The sequence below is a fragment of the Chiloscyllium plagiosum genome, chromosome 22 (genome assembly GCF_004010195.1).
Source record: "Chiloscyllium plagiosum isolate BGI_BamShark_2017 chromosome 22, ASM401019v2, whole genome shotgun sequence".
In the NCBI taxonomy this organism is placed as follows: Eukaryota; Metazoa; Chordata; class Chondrichthyes; order Orectolobiformes; family Hemiscylliidae; genus Chiloscyllium; species Chiloscyllium plagiosum.
The window spans coordinates 7,080,186-7,101,691 of record NC_057731.1 but is presented as its reverse complement, the minus strand read 5'-3'; the positions used below and the strand labels follow the sequence as shown (position 1 = coordinate 7,101,691).

The following is a 21,506-nucleotide window of genomic DNA, read 5'->3' as shown; positions in this document are numbered from 1 at the left end:
TTTAACTTCCCCAATTTTGACTGGAAATACTTTAACTCTAGTATATCGGATGGATCCATTTTTATCCAATGTGTGCAGGAGGGTTTCCTGACAAGAAGGACCGACAAGAGGAGAGGCCACACTGGATCTGGTGCTTGGTAATGAACCAGGCCAGGTGTTTGATTTAGTGGTGAGTGAGCACTTTGGAGAGAGTGACCATAATTCAGTTACGTTTAGTTTAGCGATGGAAAGGGATAGGTACATGCCACAGGTCAAGAGTTATCGATGGGGGAAGGGCAATAAAAGAGGGGGAGGTGTGGCTTTTTAGGCAGGGACAGTATAACGGTGGCTGAAAGAATTTTTGACGAGGACTCGTCTACTGAGGTAGTATGGACTGAGGTTTGAAACAGGAGAGGGGAGGTCACACTGCTGGGAGTTTTTATAGGCCTCCACATAGTTCCAGGGATGGGGAGGAGAGGATCGGCAAAATGATTCTGGGTAGGAGTGAAAGGAGTAGGGTGGTTATTATGGGGTACTTTAACTTCCCCAATTTTGACTGGAAATACTATAACTCTAGTATATCGGATGGATTCGTTTTTGTCCAATGTGTGCAGGAGGGTTTCCTGACAAGAAGGGCCGACAAGAGGAGAGGCACACTGGATCTGGTGCTTGGTAATGAACCAGGCCAGGTGTTTGATTTAGTGTTGGGTGAGCACTTTGGAGAGAGTGACCATAATTCAGTTACGTTTAGTTTAGCGATGGAAAGGGATAGGTACATGCCACAGGTCAAGAGTTATCGATGGGGGAAGGGCAATTATAATGTGATTAGACAAGACGTAGGATGCATAGAATGGGGTAGCAAAATGTAGGGGATGGGGACAATCGAAATGTGGAGCTGGTTTAAGGAACAGATATTGCTTCTCCTTGATAGGTATGTCCCTGTCAGGCAGGGAGAAAGTGATAAGGTAAGGGAATGGTGGTTTACTACAGAAATTGCATCGCTTGTTAAGCTGAAGAAGGAGGCTTATGTGACAATGAGACGAGACGGTTCAGATGAGGCGATGGAGAGTTACAGATTAGCTCGGAAGAATTTAAAGAGAGTTGAGAAGAGCAAAGAGAGGTCATGAGCAGTCTTTGGCAGATGAATAAAGGAGGACCCTAAAGCTTTCTATAGGTATGTGAGGAATAAAAGGATGACTAGGATAAGAATAGGGCCAGTCAAAGACAGAAGTGGGAAGTTGAATGTGGACCCTGTGGAGATGGGAGAGGTGCTAAATGAACATTTCTCATCAGTTTTCACTCAGGAAAGGGAGAATATTGTTGAGAAGAATGAGATACAAGATATTAGACTAAAAAAGATTAAGGTTAGTAAGGAAGATGTGTTAGCAATTCTAGAAGGAATGAAAGTAGTCAAGTCCCCTGGGCCAGATGGGATTTATCCTAGGATTCTCTGGGAAGCCAGGGAGGAGATGTTGGAGCCTTTGGCTTGCTCTTTGAGTTGTCATTGTCTACAGGTTTAGTACCAGAGGACTGGAGGATTGTAAATGTTATGACCTTGTTCAAGAAGGGCAGTAGAGATGACCCAGGTAATTATAGACCAGTGAGTTTTATGTCTGTTGTAGGAAATGTTTTGGAAAGGATTATTAGAGATAGGACTTATAATTATCTTGCAAGCAACAATTTGATGCAGATAGTCAACATGGTTTCGTCAAGGGCAGGCCATATCTCACAAACCTCACTGAGTTTTTTGAGAAGATGACCAAGCATGAAGATGAGGTTAGGGAAGTTGACGTGGTGTACATGGACTTCAGTAAAGCCTTTGATAAGGTTCTACATGGTAGACTGTTGGAGAAAATGCAGAGGCATGGGATCGAGGGTGATTTAGCAGTTTGGATTAGAAACTGGCTTTCTGTAAGAAGGCAGCGACTGGTGGTTGATGGAAAATATTCAGCCTGCAGTCCAGTTACTAGTGCTGTGCCACAGGAATCTGTTTTGGGACACTGCTGTTTGTCAATTTTATTAATGACTTAGATGCAGGCATAGGTGGATGAGTTAGTAAGGTTGCAGCTGACACTAAAGTTGCTGGATTAGTGGACAGTGTGGAAGAATGTTGTAGAGTGCGGGGAACTTGGATAAACTGCAGAATTGAGCTGAGAGGTGACAAATGGAGTTCAGTGCAGATAAACATGAGATGATTCACTTGGGGAAGAATAACAGGAAGGCAGAATACTGGATCAATGGAAAGATTCTTGGTAGTATGGATGTGCAGAGGGATCTTGGAGTCCATGTACATAGATCCCTGAAAGATGCCACCCAGGCTGATAGTGCTTTTAAGAAGGCATAAGGTGTGTTAGGTTTTATTAATAGAGGGTTTGAGTTCCGGAACTGTAATGTCATGCTGCAACTATACAAAACGCTAGTGCGGCCGCACTTGGAATATTGTGTACGGTTCTGGTCGCCCCATTACAGGAAGGATGTGGAAGCATTGGAAAAGGTGCAGAGGAGATTTACCAGGATGCTGCCTGGTCTGGAGGGAAGGTCTTACGAGAAAAGGCTGAGACTTGGGTTTGTTCTCATTGGCAAGAAGAAGGCCAAGGGGGGATTTGATAGAGACATACAAGATGATTAGATAGGGGAAGTCCTTTTCCTAGGATGATGACGTCAGCTTGTACAAGGGGACATAGCTACAAATTGAGGGGTGATAGATTTAAGACAGATATCAGAGGCAGGTTCTTTATAGAGAGAATGGTAAGGGCGTGGGATGCCCTGCCTGCCAATGTAGTTAACTCAGCCACATTAGTGAGATTTAAACAATCCATGGATAAGCATATGGATGATGATGGGATAGTGTAGGGGGATGGGCTTAGATTAGTTCACAAGTCATTGCAACATTGAGGGCCGAAGGGCCTGTTCTGCGCTGTACTGTTCAATGTTCTATGATTGATAAGGGCAGAGCGGTGGACGTGATCTATATGAACTTCAGTATGCTGTTTAACAAGGTTCCCCATGGGAGACTGGTTAGCAAGGTTATATCGCATGGAATACTGGGAGAACTAGCCATTTGGATACAGATTGGCTCGAAGGTAGAAGACAGAGGGTGGTGGTGAAGGGTTGTTTTTCAGACTAGAGGCATGTGACCAGTGGAGTGCCACAAGGATCAGTGCTGAGTCCACTATTTTTTGTCATTTATATAAATGATTTGGATGTGAGCACAGGAGGTATAGTTAGTAATTTTGCAGATGACACCAAAATTGGAGGTGTAGTGGACAGTGAAGAAGGTTACCTCAGATTACAACGGGATCTTGATCAGATGGGCCAATGGGCTGAGGAGTGTCAGATGGAGTTTAATTTAGATAAGTGCAAGGTGTTGCATTTTAGGAAAGCAAATTTTAGTAGGACTTATAAACTTAATGGTAAGGTCCTAGGGAGTGTTGCTGAACAAAGAGACCTTGGAATGCAGTTTCATAGTTCCTTGAAAGTAGAGTCACAGGAAGATAGGATAGTGAAGAAGGTGTTTGGTATGTTTTCCTTTATTGGTCAGAGTATTGAGTATCTGAGTTGGGAGGTCATGTTTTGGCTGAACAGGGCATTGGTTAGGCTACTTTTGGAATATTGTGAGCAAGTCTGGTCTCATTCCTATCAGAGGAATGTTGTGAAACTTGAAAGAGTTCAGAAAAGATTTACAAGGATGTTGCCAGGGTTGGAGGATTTGAGCTATAGGGAGAGGTTGAACAGGCTGGGGCTGTTTTCCCTGAAGTGTCGGAGGCTGAGGAGATCTTATAGAGGTTTGTAAAATCATGAAGGGGATGGATAGGACAAATAGGCAAAGTCTTTTTCCTGGAATGGGGGGAATCTAGAACTAGAGGATATAGGTTTAGGGTGAGAGGGGAAAGATATAAAAGAGACCTAAGGGGCAACTTTTTCACACAAGAGGGTGGTGCATGTATGAAATGAGCTGTCAGAGGAAGTGGTGGTGGCTGACACCCATCCAGATGCTGCAATTGTATATGAATAGAAAGGGTTTGGAGGGCTATGGGCCGGGTGCTGGCAAGTGGGACTAGGTTAGGTTAGGATACCAGGTTGGACCGAAGGGTCGGTTTCTGTGATGTTTCTATGATGTTAGATATCCTTCCCAAAGGAAGTATCCCTTTGTCCCTGAACGATATTACTGAACAACTTTTTTTTTAATGACCATCATTGATAATTTCACGGTTATTTGTTGAGTCTAGATTTTCTGCCAGATTTATTGATTACATTTAGATGTAAAATACTGATCATTGTGATGCAGAGAATAATTTCCACAAGAAGGAAGTCCTGACTGTGATGAAAAAGTTAATGATATTTTAAGAAAAGGTTTTAAGATAATAAGGAGAACAAATTATTTGCAACATTGCTCATTTCAACTCTTCAAATCCTTCTTGCTGTTTGGGTGCTATTTATCAGTCTTCATCTACCTCACTCAACCTTTCACTTTTTGAAACTGTTAAAATCGTTTAGTTCAGTAAGCTGGGTGTTGGTTTGTGATACAGAGTAACACCACCTGCGTGGGTTCAATTTCCAGTTGGCTGATGTCACCATGAAGGCCCTGCCTGCTTGACCCTGGTGCTCCCAGAGGCATGGTAATCCTCCAGTTAAACTCGCCACTATTCATCTCTTTCTAAAGAGAGCAGGACTTTGGTGACGACTGTATTTCACTTCAATAGATGTATTGTTTTTTGCATTCCCTCACACACCAATCCTAAACCACAGTTTTACTATGTATATTTAGGATTTGAATCAGTTGCTCTATAAAACTGGCATTTCTAGTTTTGATGCCTAAACCAATAGTAAATTTGATGAACCGAAATCTACATTTCGCTACCTAGTGTTAGTTTATAAACTGTCTTCTAATTTGCAATCCATATCTCATTAAGAAAACCATTTTTCATCCTTATCATCATCTGGTCAGTTTTTGGAAGTTATGGACTCATGGATCAACATTAACTTTTAAGCTTCTGATTGAAAGGGTCAATATATATTTTTCCCTGTTATTTTTTAATTCACTTGTGGGACATAGATGTCACTGGCTGGCCAGCATTTATTGCTTATCATTAGTTGCCCTTGAAAAGGTGGTATTGAACTGCCTTTTTGTATCACGATAGTCCATGTGCTGAACAGTATTATTTTGTGATTGTAGAAGCCAGCATTTAGTCCCTTTTCAGCCTGAAGTATATGAATACTTTGTTTCCAGAAAAAGAGTAGACATAGCACCAGGTCTTCAGCAACTTTGGCAGTCAACAATCAGCCATTAATTAATAGTTGAGTATATCTAAATAATAATTCTTCACTAGAATATGTTTTATTGTACTTCGATTTCAAAAGCTTTATATTGTGTTATTTTCCTAGCAAATTATGCCACACTGATGAAAACTGTAAGTCAATGTTTCAAACTAGCTGTGGTTTGATTACTTTGGGAATATAAACTACCATCTGCCCATTGCATTGCAAGAAACTGCTTAAATCTTGGAGTCTAATACTGCTTTATGTAAAGCAAAAAAAAATGAAACTGTTCTGTTTTGTAATATAATTTTTGCTTAATACAGTTTTACAATATCCCTGTACTGCATATCACAAAGCAGAATAGCTTCAAATTTGACATTAGTCTTGTGTGTTTGGTTGTCACTGTAATTTTGCTGAGTTGGTAGCATTCTTGACCAATGCAAGTTGCCGTAAACAGAAAATGAGATAACCATTGATTCAGTGGCATTTGCAGAGGAAGCAATGTTCAACTCAAAATTGTGTAATATTACATCCATCTAATCACCTTGTTTGTCAGATTAGATAAATGTAAAATTATACAATATGGAGTTGAACATTGGAATTAAACGTTATTGAACCCATGGTTATCTCATTTTCTGTTAAGGGTAAATGGCATTGGTTTTGCTTACACAAGAATTTTAAAAGTACTTTATTGGATGTGAAGAATTTCTAATGTTGCCATAAGCAATATAGGAAAGTCATTAGGTGTCCTTCAGTTCAAGGATGATGTCTACTCAGAGTTGCAAGTTTATGATGGGCTTCTTCTTGTGGCTGAATAGTTACTTCTTGGCTCACAAGACATTGGGAGAGGACATCCTGCAAGATTGTGGGACCAAGAGTGCGGGATTTGCTTCCTTTTCTTCCCTTCTCTGCAGCGGTTCTGCCTCATCTCTAACATGTTTAAAGAATAATACTTGGTTGGACAGGTTGTTACCTGAACAATTTATAACAAACTGCTTCTGTTGATTAATGTCATGCTTCATGGAGGGTTTGAGTGCTGTTGTGGTGTTTTCTTTGTCCTCCCCTGGAAAGCTGATAACTTGAGAATTGAGGAAAAAAGCAGAGCAGATGATTTTTAGCCATCCAGATGCACTCTTCAGTCTATTCCAGTTGGTCTTGCAGATGTTTTGCTTGAATGCAGGTAGAACTGGCTTTGAGAAGGATAATAGCATTTGCTCAAAGTTCCTCCCATTGAATCCAGAGAACGTGGGGAAGCCATTGCTTGTGGAATGATGAGGAGGTGCCAGTGTTGGGCTGGGTTGGACAAAGTCAGAAGTTACATGATACCAGATTATAGTCCAACAGTCACTTCAACTGACAAAGGAGCAGTGCTCCGAAAGCTTGTGGTTTCAGCTAAACCTATTGGACTATAATCTGTGACTTCTGACTTAGTACAATTTCCTAAGCATGTGTTTGTTGACTTGCAGGTCTTTGTTGGAAAACACTCTCTGGCGTCGTTTGAACAAGGCTGAGCTGGTGCAATTGATCCAATGCGCATCTCCTCATCAATGGTGGCAGATATTTCACTGTTGACGATAGCAAGGAAGATCCTGACAAAATTCCCCTGAATTGCCAACTTCCTGTAGCTGAGGAAGACTTGCTAAAAATTGTGGCTTTAGACCTTCCAGATGAACTTCTAAGATGTTCTTTGTTGCCAGGCAAATTCAAGAAAAATGTTGAGGACGATGACACAAACCTTTCATTGCAAGCTGACCACACCCTTTGATTGAATAAATTATGATCTCTGAATAGCTTTCCAGAGATTTGAATTTCCAGAAATTCCATCACAATCCTGTAGCTGATACACGATTGTAAGTTTGCAACTTTTTTTTAATTTCAAAAATATACTTTATTCATAAAATATTTTGATGGTCTGTACAGTTGGTCATGCCATACATACGAAAACATTCCATTTCTTTGCATACAGAAATCAGAATTTATCATTTGTATATTCAGGTCTGTACATTTATCAACCATATATCCATATATTTAGCTGAGGCGTCAGCAGAGCCCAAATGACTGCGTGGGCCCCGTGTTCTTCTTAGGCACGCAGATGTTACACGGTGGTCTTTCCCCACTGCTGCCCCAAGCTTCAGCGTGTCCCTCAACACGTAGTCCTGGACCTTGGAATGTGCCAGTCTGCAACACTCAGTTGGGGTCAACTCCTTCAGCTGGAAGATCAACAGGATTCAGACTGCCCAGAGAGCGTCCTTCACAGAGTTGATCGTCCTCCAGGCACAGTTGATGTTCGTCTCGGTGTGCGTCCCGGGGAACAGACTGTATAGCACGGAGTGCAGCGTCACATGCTGCTCGGGACGAACCTCGACAAACACCACTGCATTCCTCTCCAGACTTCTTCTGCATAGGCACATTCCAGAAGGAGGTGTGTGACAGTCTTGTACACCCCGCAGCCGCTTCGAGGGCAGCGTGCGGTGCGGCTGAGTGTCCGGGCGTGCATTTAAGGATATCACAGGCAGAGCCCTTCTCACCACCAGCCAAGCCATGTCTTGGTGCTTGTTGGACAGTTCTGGCGATGAGGCATTCTGCCAAATGACTTTGACAGTCTGCTCAGGGAACCGCTCAACAGGATCCACCTTCTCCTTTTCCCGAAGGGTCTCAAGGATACTGCGTGCTGACCACTTCCTGATGGACTTGTGGTCAAAGGTATTTTTCTTCATAAATTTCTCCACGAAGGATAGGTGATACGGAACGGTCCAACTACTCAGAGCGTTCCGCGGCAGCGAGGCCAGGCCAATCCTTTGCAACACCGGGAACAGGTAGAACCTCAGTACATAGTGACACTTGGTGTTTGTATACTGGGGATCCACGCACAGCTTGATCCAGCCACACACAAAGGTGGCCATCAGGGTGAGGGTGGCATTGGGTGTATTTTTTCCTCCGTTGCCTGATCTTTATACTTTAAGTCCCTTCGGACCCGGTCCATCTTTGATCTCCATATAAATTGGAAGATGGCCTGGGTAACTGCAGCGGCACAAGTTCTTGGAATAGGCCAGACCTGTGCCACGTATAACAGTAATGATAGTGCCTCATACCTGATGACCAGGTTTTTTCCCGCGATGGAGAGCAACCGTAGCTTCCATCTGCCCAGTTTCTGCCTCACTTTGCTGATACGCTCCTCCCAAGACTTGGCGCACGCCCCAGCCCCCCCGAACCAAATACCCAGCACTTTCAGGTGGTTGGTCCTGACGATGAAGGGGATCGAGGATTGGTCGGCCCAGTTTCCGAAGAGCATGGCCTCGCTCTTGCCTCGGTTGACCTTGGCCCCCGAGGCCCGTTCGAACTGGTCACGTATGCACGAGTCTGTGCACGGACAGCGGATCTAAGCAGAAAACGGCAACGTCATCCATGTACAGGGAGGCCTGGACCTGCAGGCCCCCAATGCTAGGAATAGTCACCCCTCTCAGGCTCACATCCTTCCTGATGGACTCGGCAAATGGCTCTATGCAGCACACAAACAAGGCCGGAGAGAGAGGGCAGTCCTGCCTGACTCCAGATCTGACTGGGAACCTATCTGATTCCCACCCATTGATTAAGACTGTACTGACAATGTTGGTGTAGCAGTCTGATCCAATTGCAGATTCCCTTTCCAAGGCCCGTTTTGGAGAGAACATCTCTCATATACGTGTGTGATATCCTGTCAAAGGCTTTCTCCTGGTCCAGGCTGATGAGGCAGGTGTCCATCCCTCTGTCCTGCACGTAGGCCCCAAAGCAGACCTGACCCGGTTGGCGATAACCTTTGACAGAATTTTGTAATCCGCATTCAATAGTGAGATTGGTCTCCAATTTTTGAGTTCCTCCCTCTCCCCCTTCCGCTTGTAGATGAGGGTGATGATGCCTTTCCTCATGGTACCTGCCAGAAGCATACTGACATACACCTCCGAGCAGAAAACATTTTTTTAATTTCAAAATATACTTTATTCATAGAAATAAATCTTTGGTACTTGTACAATTTGTCATGTCGTTCATAGATATATACATTGCATGTCTTAAAGAACAGATTGAATTACTCGAATTTACAGTTATCCTATTTACAGTTCCCTTTATTAACCATCCAGCAGAACCCACCTACTGAGTGGGTGCCCTGTTATACTATAGCAAATGAACCCTTTTTTTTAATCCCAGTTTATGGGGTTACCATTGTCCATTTGACTGTCCTGTCTCTGGGGAAGCTGTCTGCATCCCCATGGTGAGCACGAACTGCTGGACCCTCGCTGGCTGAGGTAGCTATCCAGGCTCTCACTGTGGTCATTTACCTGCTCTGGAGTCATTGAGCCAAGGCAAGGGTCCGCACCGTCCAGTTCTGTGTCTGACAATGGGACTGTCAGAGGATCGCAGCTCTCAGTTGTCTGTGGTTGTGGGGCAGTGGGTGCCCCCTGGTTCTCACTGGGTGGAGGGTGGACTTCAGGGGGTCTGTTGTTTCCTGGTTGGGAGGAAATGCCCTGCTCTTTATCTACGGCACTCTGTCTCTTCTTCTGGTGGTGATGACATTCTGTGCGCCCTTCTTCCCCATCCGAAGAGCTGGCCGTCCCTCCCTCGTGCAGCTGTCTTTTCCCCCTTTGCTGGGAGGCTTTGGGGGCCTGGCCGGATTTTCTCTTCCTGTTTTTAACAGGTATCCACTCCTCTGTCTGCTCGATTACCTCCTCCTCCATTGCTTCCATCTGCCCAGCTAGAGCTACGATCAGCTGCTGTGTCTCTCCGCTGGTTGCCACCTCCTCCACTCCGGCCTGTTCTTCTTTCTGGGTGCCACCAGACTCTGTTTCCCTGCTGTCTGGGTACACATTATCGGTCTTTGGGGGTCCACGGCTGGCATTGCCACCTCCAGCCATCTGTGCGTAAGTGGGGCCCCCCCACCGTGCGAGCAGAAAACAGTGTTGAATAGAAGATTTGAAACAGATGCCTTCAGAATCTGAATCAGTGTTAAGCATTGCGATGTGTGCCTGTTCTTCTTTCTGGGTGCCACCAGACTCTGTTTCCCTGCTGTCTGGGTGCACATTATTGGTCTTTGGGGGTCCACGGCTTGCATTGCCACCTCCAGCCATCTGTGCGTAAGTGGGGCCCCCCACCGTGCGAGCAGAAAACAGTGTTGAATAGAAGATTCAAAACAGATGCCTTCAGAATCTGAATCAGTGTTAAGCATTGCGATGTGTTAGCCCTCATACTTTTTATAGTCTACCTGACTGATTATTGATTATCATCAAAGATCAAATATTCTCTGTTTTTGTGTGCTAAATAGCAGCAAGATGCTGATTAATGTCAATGGTACTATGTTTTGGAAGGTCAGTGCCAAAGTTAAACAGACACAATAGACATATGTGACTCACGGTATGCAGATTGCTGCAATGTAATTTCCCACTCTGCATTAGACTTGAGAACCTCTCTCAATGTCTTCAACTCTGCCTATAAGGGACTTGGCCTGTTCCTTGAATGTCGAAGTAACAAAATTCATGCTGACCCCACACTTGGTCAGTCCAACATTCCACTTTTCACATGATGAAGGAGAGACACTGGAATATGTTGAACATTTTCCATAACTTTATCGCATGGTTTGTGATCCCACATTGGTTTTCAAGAAGACAGTGTTTCAACTATGAAATATCTGGTTACTACAAAAACAGTTATTTCTTTAGTGTATTTATTAAATGATCACTAAAAGTATATACAGTTCTAATCCTATTCACTTGGCTGTTAATTGTTGTACTCCCTTTATTCATTCTTTGCATATTCTGACACGTGACATTGCTAGTTTATCTAACCAAACTTGGAGCACTACATTCAGCTTGTGTTGTAGAAAGTTTAATGAAGGCCTCCTCTGTTTATTGGCACAATGGTAATCTACTGTTCTACGAGATGATGAAATGTTGTTCTTGTAGTGGGAAGCATTTAAATTCCAAGCACACTTTCCTTTGACAAGGGCTATTTTTATTTCATCACTCTGTATACAGAACTTTGCATTTGAAGTTCATAAAAATGCATTTGAATTCATGATTTTCATCAATTAAATAATGTGACATTGAAACTTTACATGACCCACACAAATACACAGCAGATACTGCCATTGTCGAGATATTTTTGTACCAATCATATATTCACTATGATTGGTCTAGAATTGTTTTTCCCAAGGTCATGTAACACAAGATTCTGTTTTTATTGCTTTAGTTTGTATAATTGTTAGTCTACTTAATTTATCTGATTTTCGTCTTTGTGTTAATGCTATCCTATTGATTTCATGGATCCCCTTTAACTTTGCTGTCTTTTATGTCCTTTCTGTCCCATGGACTCAGTTATAGGCAAGTCAACTTTGACCATTTCTTTGTCACCAGTTTTGCTTGTTCCTTTCCACCCCCTTGCTTCTCACATTCACTCCGAAGTACTTCCTTTGTAATTACTAAGTAATTACAAATGTGCTTGAAAAGTCCCAATTGCCTGCCCTTATGTCTTCCTTATTCCAGAGGTTCAGCTTCTGCTTCGTTGACCCCACTCTCAAAAGTGCTAATCACATATGCTTTTCAGGTTGCCATTCTCTCTGATTTAATGAAGTGTGCTCTCTCTTTACAACTCCCTGTCCCCATTTAAAAACAACTTTACAAATACTTGCCTTCCTTTCCTCATTTTATGGTATTGTTGCTCCTGAATTTGTAGTTGCCTTTCCCAAAACCCCCAAGTATGAATCTTTCCGATTAGGAGACCTGGCACCGCTGTAGAACAGCCCACCTGTTACTTATCTGGTCTTGGTTAATCATACCATTGCCTCGCCATTGTTTAATGCAGTGGACTGAGCCTTTCTTGGCTCAGAGGAGCCTATCTTGGCTCCACTTTTATCCATAACTAGAACATAGCGAACAATAGTTTCTCATCTGCCTTCACTCTATTACCTCCGCCCTTCCCCCGAGGATCGGTCCTCTTTTGATCACTTGTATTTTGTGCTGTAAAATTGATTTTTGCAGTTTCAACCAGTTAAACAAGAAATATGAATCGATCGTCTTTTGACAAGTTGCCATCTTTACAATATTTTATCATACTAAATTGTAGTATGGAATATCGATTAACAACAATTTCAACCATTATTATGTTTTGCTTTTTTCCACCTCAGCCTTTCACATATGTCTCTGCTGGAGTTTGATGACAATCTGGAATTGAAAGCAGGTCTCAGCATGAAACTATGATTGTCATAAAAGCCCGTGTGATTTATTAATTTCATTCAGGGAAGAAAATCCTTACTACACGTGATTCCAGACCTACAGCAGTATGGTTGACTCTCAACTGCACTCTAATGGCCTAGCAAGCTGCTTGGTTACAGTCAGAAAAGTTGAACCAGAAAACCTGCAATGGTTCAAGTTGACAGTTTACATCAATGTTCTTGAGCATTTTGGGATGAGTAACAAATGCCTGTGATGACTAAATCCCATGATTTTTCAGAAGTCAGAAATCAGAAAATTTGGACTTGCTAAAAGCAATTTAACCTTCCAGGAGAAGGAAGCAACAATAGAATCAAAAGGGCCAATATAGGTGGAAGGGTGTCCGACATTAGATAGCTCAGTTTGAAGAGCTAAACCAAATGCTTGTGACAAGGTTTTGACTGTATCTCAAATGGAGTGAAGCCAAAGAAATCATTGAAAGTTTCTCCATCAATTTCCAGACCCCTTCCTTTCAGGTGGCCTGTGAAGAAGAACAAACCTACAACATTCCAAGACTTGGCATCTTTAGAGAAATAAATGAGATAGTGGACTTATAAGATCCCAATGCATGTAATCATTTCTCATGTGTCTCTGAGTGTATGACTGGATACACTTTGGAATGTATTTCAGATGTTGAGTGAAAAACATTTATACTTTTGAAAAATAGTTGGGAGAAAGCCATTTGCCTATCCTTAATGGTGGAACACTTGGGTGGGTGGGGGTGTATGGCTTAAACACGTTTTGCATTGCATAAGAACACATCCGTCTTTGATCAGTTGGAAGTTGGAAAAGGTGGGAACCATCCTATCACTTATCCCTTATCCATAGCAGTGGGCCATACATCCCCATGAGCCTGCTGTGCTATTCAACAATATTATGGGGTTCATCTTTTACCTCAACTCACTTTTATATCAGCTTTTCACAACCTTTGATTCCCAGAGAGTCCAAAGCATTAATCAGCCTTGGCCTGAAGTATACCTAACAACTAAGCAGACCACTTCAATACTTTTCAACTACTTACCCTATCGCTAAAAATTGAGCTACTCAGTTTAACCTCACTTGATCCTTCCCTCCCTGTCATTCCAGGAGAAGACAGCCAAAATAGAGTCAGAAAAATCTAGATGGGTGAAAGAATTCTTGTCCTCTTGGGAGAAGACTGGATACCTGGGGGATACTGAGTCATCCATTTCCCATTAACCAACTAACAACTCTTCATGCCACTACAATTCATAGTAACCTAGCTGTCAGTCTCATTCTTGCACACCACTTCTAACCACTGGTCACAACACCTAATATCTCTTTTTTTTTCTTGCAAGTACTTCCAGCATCTCCAGCAGCACCGTGATGAAATGACCAGCTCCCCCAGAAGTCACCACCTCGACTTCTGAGGAAAATACTATGAAGACCTCAGAGGAAGCATTGGCCAGGCCACCTCTTGCACCTCCAACAAAATCAGATACTGACTCTTTATTCAGAACATTATCCTTAAAAATGTAGGAGCGCAATCTGATGAACACTTCACTGCGACACCGCTACAGCTGATCAAAGAAGAAAGCATCCAGGTCACTGGCTATCATAGGATTACTGGAGAGCAGGCCTCTGCTCAGCTCCAGGCAAGACAGGGTTGGCAATCAGACTTCACCAGTGAGGAACAGGAGCAGCAGACAGGTATGTGAGACCTACTTAGCCTTATTGCCCTGAAGTTACAGCAGGGCAGCAAGTCATACAACCACTAGCTGCCTTCATTGCCTCATGGACTGATTGGTGACTGCAGTGAAGAGCCAGGGCCAGCACTCTCATGGTGTTCTGGAGAACTGCACATCTTTTGCCAGCGTTAGCTATTGTTCTTCAGGTTCGAAGGCATGGCGAAGGAGGGATCAGCAACCTACAAGCACTTCAGGTGCACTTTCCTCAGAAGTCTCCATTCATGGCGTTCCAGAGGGTGGTTCTGCCCCTCCACCTTTATTCGCTTAGCCCCTCTCCGACTCTTGGAAGATTATATTGAACAGGGTAAATTTGATCTGGTAGGAAGACCTTCATCATCTCTGGATCATCCAGAAATGCCCCTTGGATTGCCTAACCAAACCTCCAGGGCCAACGTGCTCCACTGTCGAGTACCTTCTTGCATCCCAGTTGAAGAATCAGGGACTGCACTAAGATGTAGGGTGGGTGAGGGAGAAAGCTTATTGAGGACAGTTTGGTGGTATGAGTGACAATGCATTGTACTTTATTTGTTATGTTTCTGTAAGTGGCACTGTTTTGACTTTGTGGGGTTCCGTTGTTTAATTCTCAGTGTAGCCCAGAATGTAACTGTGCTAGAATGGTGGATGCTTTCATGGCCTCATAACACCATGGATCGAAATCTGTGTTGTGAGCTTACTGCAGCATGTGGAAGAAAGAGGAACCAGACGTTCACAGGGTAATGAATCCTGCTGACGCCATTGCCCCGCATTCTGCAACATCCCTATTCTTCCCTGCATTCTTTGTAGGCGTTTTTTTTGTTAGATTGTCTTTTACTAGTTTGCTTATTACTGACTACATGGCTAAGGATTTAACCATTATTATTTTAACCCCTTCAAGAAAGATTGCAGCTTCTATTGGGGCGGCAGTGGTTAGCACTCCTGCCTCACAGCGCCAGGGACCCGGGTTCGATTCCAGCTCCGGGCGATTTTCTGTGTGGAGTTTGCACATTCTCCATGTGTCTGTGTGGCTTTCCTCTGGGTGCTCCGGTTTCCTCCCACAACCCAAAGATGTACAGGTTTGGTAAATTGGTAGGGATTCTATGATTCTATGATACTCTCATAATCAATATCCTTCATGCCAAGAAAAATTCTCTGTTTCTTTCTGCACTGGCTGTAAAGCTTTGAGGGCTTCCTGAAATTGTGATGTCCACAATTGGACACAGTAGACTACTTGCATGAGGCTGTACCTATGAATTCAGCATAATATCTTTGCTTTTGGACTCTGTGCTTCTATTGATAAAGTCCAGAATGTCACATTCTCAATCACCTACCTTTAACAATTTGTGGTTTCAAATATACCCCCAAGTTGCTCTATTCCTGTGCCCTGTTTAGAATTGAGTCCATTATTTTATGTTGCATTTCCTAATTTTTCCTATCAAACTCTACCAACTCGTTCTTCTTTGCATTAAATTTCATCTGTCCCATCTAATCATAGTAAATTATCTATTCTTATGCATTATGGCATATCTGCTGCCTTTCACATTGTTTACTCCATCTTTTCCAACATCTTTTCTCTACAGTAGAACTGGATGGAATCACCTTTGCTTGATTCCATTATTATTTGTACAATCGGAGCCAGAAAATCACTGGTGGTGACATCTGCCTATTCCAGCATTATTAGCTTCAAAATACATGAAGAATCTGTGCATGGCTCCCTCTTGTTTCTCATCCGCTGGTGTCTCTCAATGAGTTCGTCCAAAACACATCTGGGAGCAGGGGGAGCAATTCTTCATTTGTCTGTCTGTGGATTTACTATTTATTGAATATCTGAAGAACTTCTTTAAACACTTCTTTAAACTTCTTACTGCAGTGCCGTCTTTGAAACTGGCTGCTGCTTTCTGTAGCTTACCAAGTATGTTGACTTTCTATTTGCTCATGAATGGTTTTTGCTCTGTCTACAAATGGTATTCATATGAATCGCAGCCAAGAGAGAAACAGCATCCCAGCATTGATCTTTCATCAGTCTTTTAATTTGTCTGTGTGGTTTGATGTCAAATTATGTTTGTTAATGCTCCATGAAGTGCCTTGGGAAATTTCAGAATGCTTAAAAGTACTTAAAAATGAACTGTTTGTCTATTTTTCCACCACCATATCTGTGGAGTTAAATTTGGATTCCTGCTTTGATTATTCAGAGCTATTGTAAACTAACTTGGTACGTCTAGCCCCTATATAACAATTTTATTACGTTTAGTTTTCTTTTGCAATTTCTTTTCAAAAACATGAGAACATGATAATTAATGGCATGTATCATTTCAGATATCGTTAAGCTGGTTATTAGTCACCTAAAACATATTTAACCTAACTTTTGGTCACCTCAATGATGCCTGTTTAAAGCGAGTTTTTAAAAAAAATCTACTCATACAACAGCTCTGCGGAGCAGTCTCCACACATTGCTGAAGATGTGCTGTAAAGGCTGCTAATACTACAGTATGAATGAAAGGAGCTGAAAAGTTTTTGAAAATCCAAGAATGGTTTAAAAAGTGAAGATTACAAATGGGGAGAACTTACTTGGAGGGCTGGAGTATGTTGCAAAACTTTACTGCTGATGATTTATGAATTGAGATTGTACAAATTACTATTTAATATCTTTGGCTCATATAGTTTTAAAACCAACCTCTATTTGAGAAAAAAAGCACATCGCATTGATTTAGACACTACGCTTAGCAGATTATTTTGTTAGTTATTTTATTAGAAGACTGTTAATACCTCAAAGTAGTGAGATTTGTATCATGTTAAACATTGTAAGAGCACTTTTAAAATGGCTGTATTCAATTGCTGAATTTGTGTCCTAATCATATCAGTGAGGTAAGTTGGAGAACACTGTGCCGTAGCCAGTAGATACTGCATTGAAGTACTGTGAAATTGATAAGACCCACCATCCATCCCAGTTTAGTACTGGAATTTTTGTACTGCATCAATCATCAAGCCTAGGTTAGTGCCCGAAACGTCGATTTTGCCTGTCCTCGGATGCTGCCTGAATTGCTGTGCTCTTCCAGCACCACTAATCCAGAAAGTAGATATTGCAAGCTGATTGAACAATGTTTGAATTGAAACTATAAATCTTTTCTAACTTCCTGTTTAAATTGCTTGATAATTATCTATTTTATGTAATTATATCATCAATATTTTTAAAAATACTTGGATTTTTTTTCACACAGGGAACAAATCGCAAGACAGTGGCATTGCAGAGATGGAAGAACTTGCTGTTCCACATAACATAAAAATAAGTAATATCACATGTGATTCTTTCAAGATCTCGTGGAGCATGGATCCAAAATACAAAGACCGTATCACACACTACTTCATTGATCTTAATAAGAAAGAAACAAAGAATTCCAATAAATTCAAGCACAAGGTAAAGTACTGTATTGTAATTGTTTGCTTAATTCTCAATATTTTATTTTATACCTTTAAAACCACAGTCTTTGTTTAATTCTTCATGGACCCAAGTTAAACAAAATAATTCTGATTAGAGACTTGTTACTGTAAAAATTGAAGTTTCCCTTGCTGAGGCAGACATTGTTAAAGAAGAAAGGTAGTTGTTGACCTACTAAGCAATCCCAAATATAAATAAAGATATCTGTATGTGTATTGTACCTTGTCACTGTGTACAGTATTAAAGCTTGTAACTCAAAGCTCTTGAAAGTTGATATTTTGTGCAGATTATATCCTGTTGGAGTATGTGATGATTTTTAACCCAAAAGCAGCGCAGTAAGAAAATGTAATTTATTTAAAATGCTTAGGAAATATTTAATTGTTTTAATAAGTTTTGATAAAACTTTTAAGATTTTGCATAAATTATAAAGGGATCATTGTAAATTTCTTGGATAGTAAGAAACACATCACTCCTAACCATAAACAGGGACCTTGGATGGAAATGACTGCGAATATACTTGAATTGAGAGCTAAATTGATTGAGGCAAAATGTAAAATCCTACATACCAGAAGTCAGTTGTGTGGGGAGTGATAAGGATGCTCATGGTCGTATAAGGTGCATCTTAATTGCTTAAATTCCTTCAAGTGAGATTTTCCTTTTTAACTGAGTATCATTTGCCAGTTAAATTATGCTTATTTTCTGTTGATTCTGCAGCAAACTTTGAAGGAGTGAAACCTTGTTGGTAATTTCTTCATTTAGGAATTGTTTGGTAAATTTTGTTAAATTTGCAGTTTCTCTATGTGGGTTATAACAAAGTAAGATGAGTTTGGATTATGTTTGTACGAGAAGTGAGAAAAGCTGGAGTCCAGTCATCGTTTGATTGTCATTGATAGGTAACTTGATGAGCAGCAATTATGCACCAATTTCTGCTTCTAAATCAAATGAAAAGCATTATGTTGTACATATTTAACAGTGAAGCATTAAAACTTCAAGACAGGCACATTATTCTGGAAAGAATTTAGGGTGTGTTCACAAACAAATTCTACACTGGTGTTCTGTTTCAAGTACTCTTGGGTATGATTTCAATGACCATAATGGTTTTGGAAGCTTTCATCTTAACCATATAACTCTGGTTACAGGATTTCATCAATCATTATTTTTTATTGCATTTCTACAAAAATTCAGAATTCTTCAGAGGAATTATCACTTGGAATTCGCAAGCTATGAATAATGTTGTCACGTGTGCTATAGAATTGGATTGACCTCCCTTGCCTTCCTGAAAATTAGCATGAAATAATGACTTTACACCCGCCATCAGATGTAAACCTGTCTCTTGTTTCTAAATTGGAATGGTATACTGGAAAGAGCTTTTCGAAAGTGCCAGTTAATATCAGTTACCTGCACAAATTAAAGAGGTGTTGATTCAAAGACAGAATAGCACTTTAAACAGTAAGGCTGAGTAGTTCTCAACCAGATGGTAAATATAATAAATAGGTTTTTAAATATGGTTCATAGAGTGTGCAGAGAGAAAGAATTATATTTAGAAATGCATGTTATATGTAAGGCATCTCATACACTGATTACAAATTAGAGATATTAGATTAGATTCCCAGAAGTGTGGAAACAGGCCCTTCGGCCCAACAAGTCCACATCGACCCTCCGAAGAGTAACCCACCACACTCTGACTAATGCACCTAACACAATGGGCAATTTAGCATGGTCAATTCACCTGACCTGCACATATTTGGAATGTGGGTCAAACCGTTTTGCTCCCCATTGTTATAAATATGCTTCCACTATTGACATTTTTGTTTTAGGAATCCAGTCTAAATGATTGTGAAAATTGGTTCAGGTGGACAACTGAGGATTGGTTTCTTTTAACACGTCACTGAAAGGATGTTGAGGAAGACTTTTTCAAATCCTCTTTCTGGAAGTCACAGTTTAAGTTAAATAAGCAGACGAGGTTCATAATCTGTGGAACGGCAGATAATCTGTGGAACGGCACGTAATGTGTGGGCGGCACGGTGGCACAGTGATTAGCACTGCTGCCTCATAATGCCAGGGACCCAGGTTCAATTCCAGCCTCAGGCTGTGTGGAGTTTGCACATTCTCCCTGTGTCTGCGTGGGTTTCCTCCGGGTGCTCCTGTTTCCTCCCACAGTCCAAAGATGTGCAGGCCAGGTAAATTGGCCATGTTAAATTGCCCATGGTGTTAGGTGCACTAGTCAGAGGGAAATGGGTCTGGGTAGGTTACTCTTCGGAGGGTCGAAGGGCCTGTTTCCATACTGTAGGGAATCTAATCAACTGCTGGATTTACTGGCATTTTCAGGATTTGAGCTAACTGCTTGAATGTACTAGTGTCACATGCCTGAGTTGATAGCTGTCAGAAGCAATGACGCTTTTGGTGTAGTTTGGAGTTCAGTTGGTGTAGCCAGTGAAGAGATAAGCCCCCAGTCTAGCTTTTTGCAGCCTATCTGAGAAACCATTTTGAGTGTTACGTGAAAATTGAAAAACTTCAAATTATTCTCCCTGGAAAGTCCATAAGACTTCGTGTTGACATCTTTTGAACAAACTGATTTGAGAATGCTGCTGTGAAATAACTGCACAGAGGCCAGCATCCTGTCACCAAGTCTCTGTACACTCTCTGTGACCAGCCAGCTCACAGTCAGTCCATGAACTGATGAGAATTCTGAATCACCTATTTATATTTTTTCTCCTTTTTTTTTCCTTTTTTTCTTCTTTCTTTACCCCCATTCTACCGCCTAATTGCAGTAGTGCTTATATTTTCCCAGCACCCATGTTGTGTGTGCAGGTGTGAGACACAATGAAAGACAACAGTTGTACAAATCTTTGTTCAGTTTCCACTTCCAGGAAGAAAGGAAACACCCGAGTGGCCAGTGACAAACACTGCCCTTCCCATCAAAGGGCAATGCTGTGTGATCAAACAGTGAAGGGGAGGGCAGGGATTAAATCAAAATAGAGTTGGAGGGAGAAATAATGCACTCCACTCCCTGCGGCGCCTACCTCTCCCTGAACAACTCCAGGGTGGACACCGCGTGCTCCTTCTCCAGAGACACCCGGGCTCTAACGTAACCGCGGAAGAGGGGCAAGCAGTCAGTCCTAATGACACCCTCCATGCCCTGCTGCCTGGACCTGTTTATGGCCAGTTTGGCCAGGTCCAAGAGCAGACCCACAAGGAGATCCTCTGAAATCATCAATTTTTTTTCTTTTTTTTTCTTTTTCTTTTTACAAGATGTATGAATCTTTATTCAAATTTCCACCACCAGGAAGAAAGGAAACACCCGAGTGGCCAGTGACAAGCAATGCCCTTCACATCAAAGGGCGATGCTGTGTGATCCAAACAGTGAAGGGGAGGGTAGGGACTATATCAAAATAGAGTTGGAGGGAGAAATAATGCACTCCACTCCCTGCGGCGCCCACCTCTCCATGAACAACTCCAGGGTGTTGGTGGACACTGTGCTCCTTCTCCAAGGATACCCGGGCTCTAACGTAACTGCGGAAGAAGGGCAGGCAGTCGGCCCTAACAACCCCCTCCACAGCCCGCTGCCTAGATCTGTTTATGGCCAGGCCCAAGAGCAGACCCACAAGATGATCCTCTGAAATCATCTATTTATTTATTTTTTATTTTTTTTATTTAACCCACACACTACCACCTAATTGCGGTAATGCTTATTTTTTCCCCAGCACCCATGGTGTGTGTGTGGGCAAGTGTGAGACACAGTGAAAGACACAAAGTGCACGAATCTCTATTCAAATTCCACCACCAGGAAGATAGGAAAACATCCGGGTGGCCAGTGACAAACACTGCCCTTCCCATCAAAGGGCAATGCTGTGTGATCAAACAGTGAAGGGGAGGGCAGGGATTAAATCAAAATAGAGTTGGAGGGAGAAATAA

General features: G+C 42.0%; 1 protein-coding gene across 5 annotated transcripts in view; it reads left to right on the top strand.

The window, feature by feature from the left end:
* Positions 1-21,506, top strand: part of phyhiplb (phytanoyl-CoA 2-hydroxylase interacting protein-like b) — a 64,970-nt gene that overhangs the window by 26,577 nt on the left and 16,887 nt on the right. For all 5 annotated transcript variants that reach the window (XM_043712346.1, XM_043712349.1, XM_043712348.1 and 2 more), the window contains exon 3: positions 17,374-17,570. In XM_043712346.1, coding sequence (XP_043568281.1) covers positions 17,374-17,570 — 197 coding nt within the window. The remainder of the gene's footprint in view (positions 1-17,373; positions 17,571-21,506) is intronic.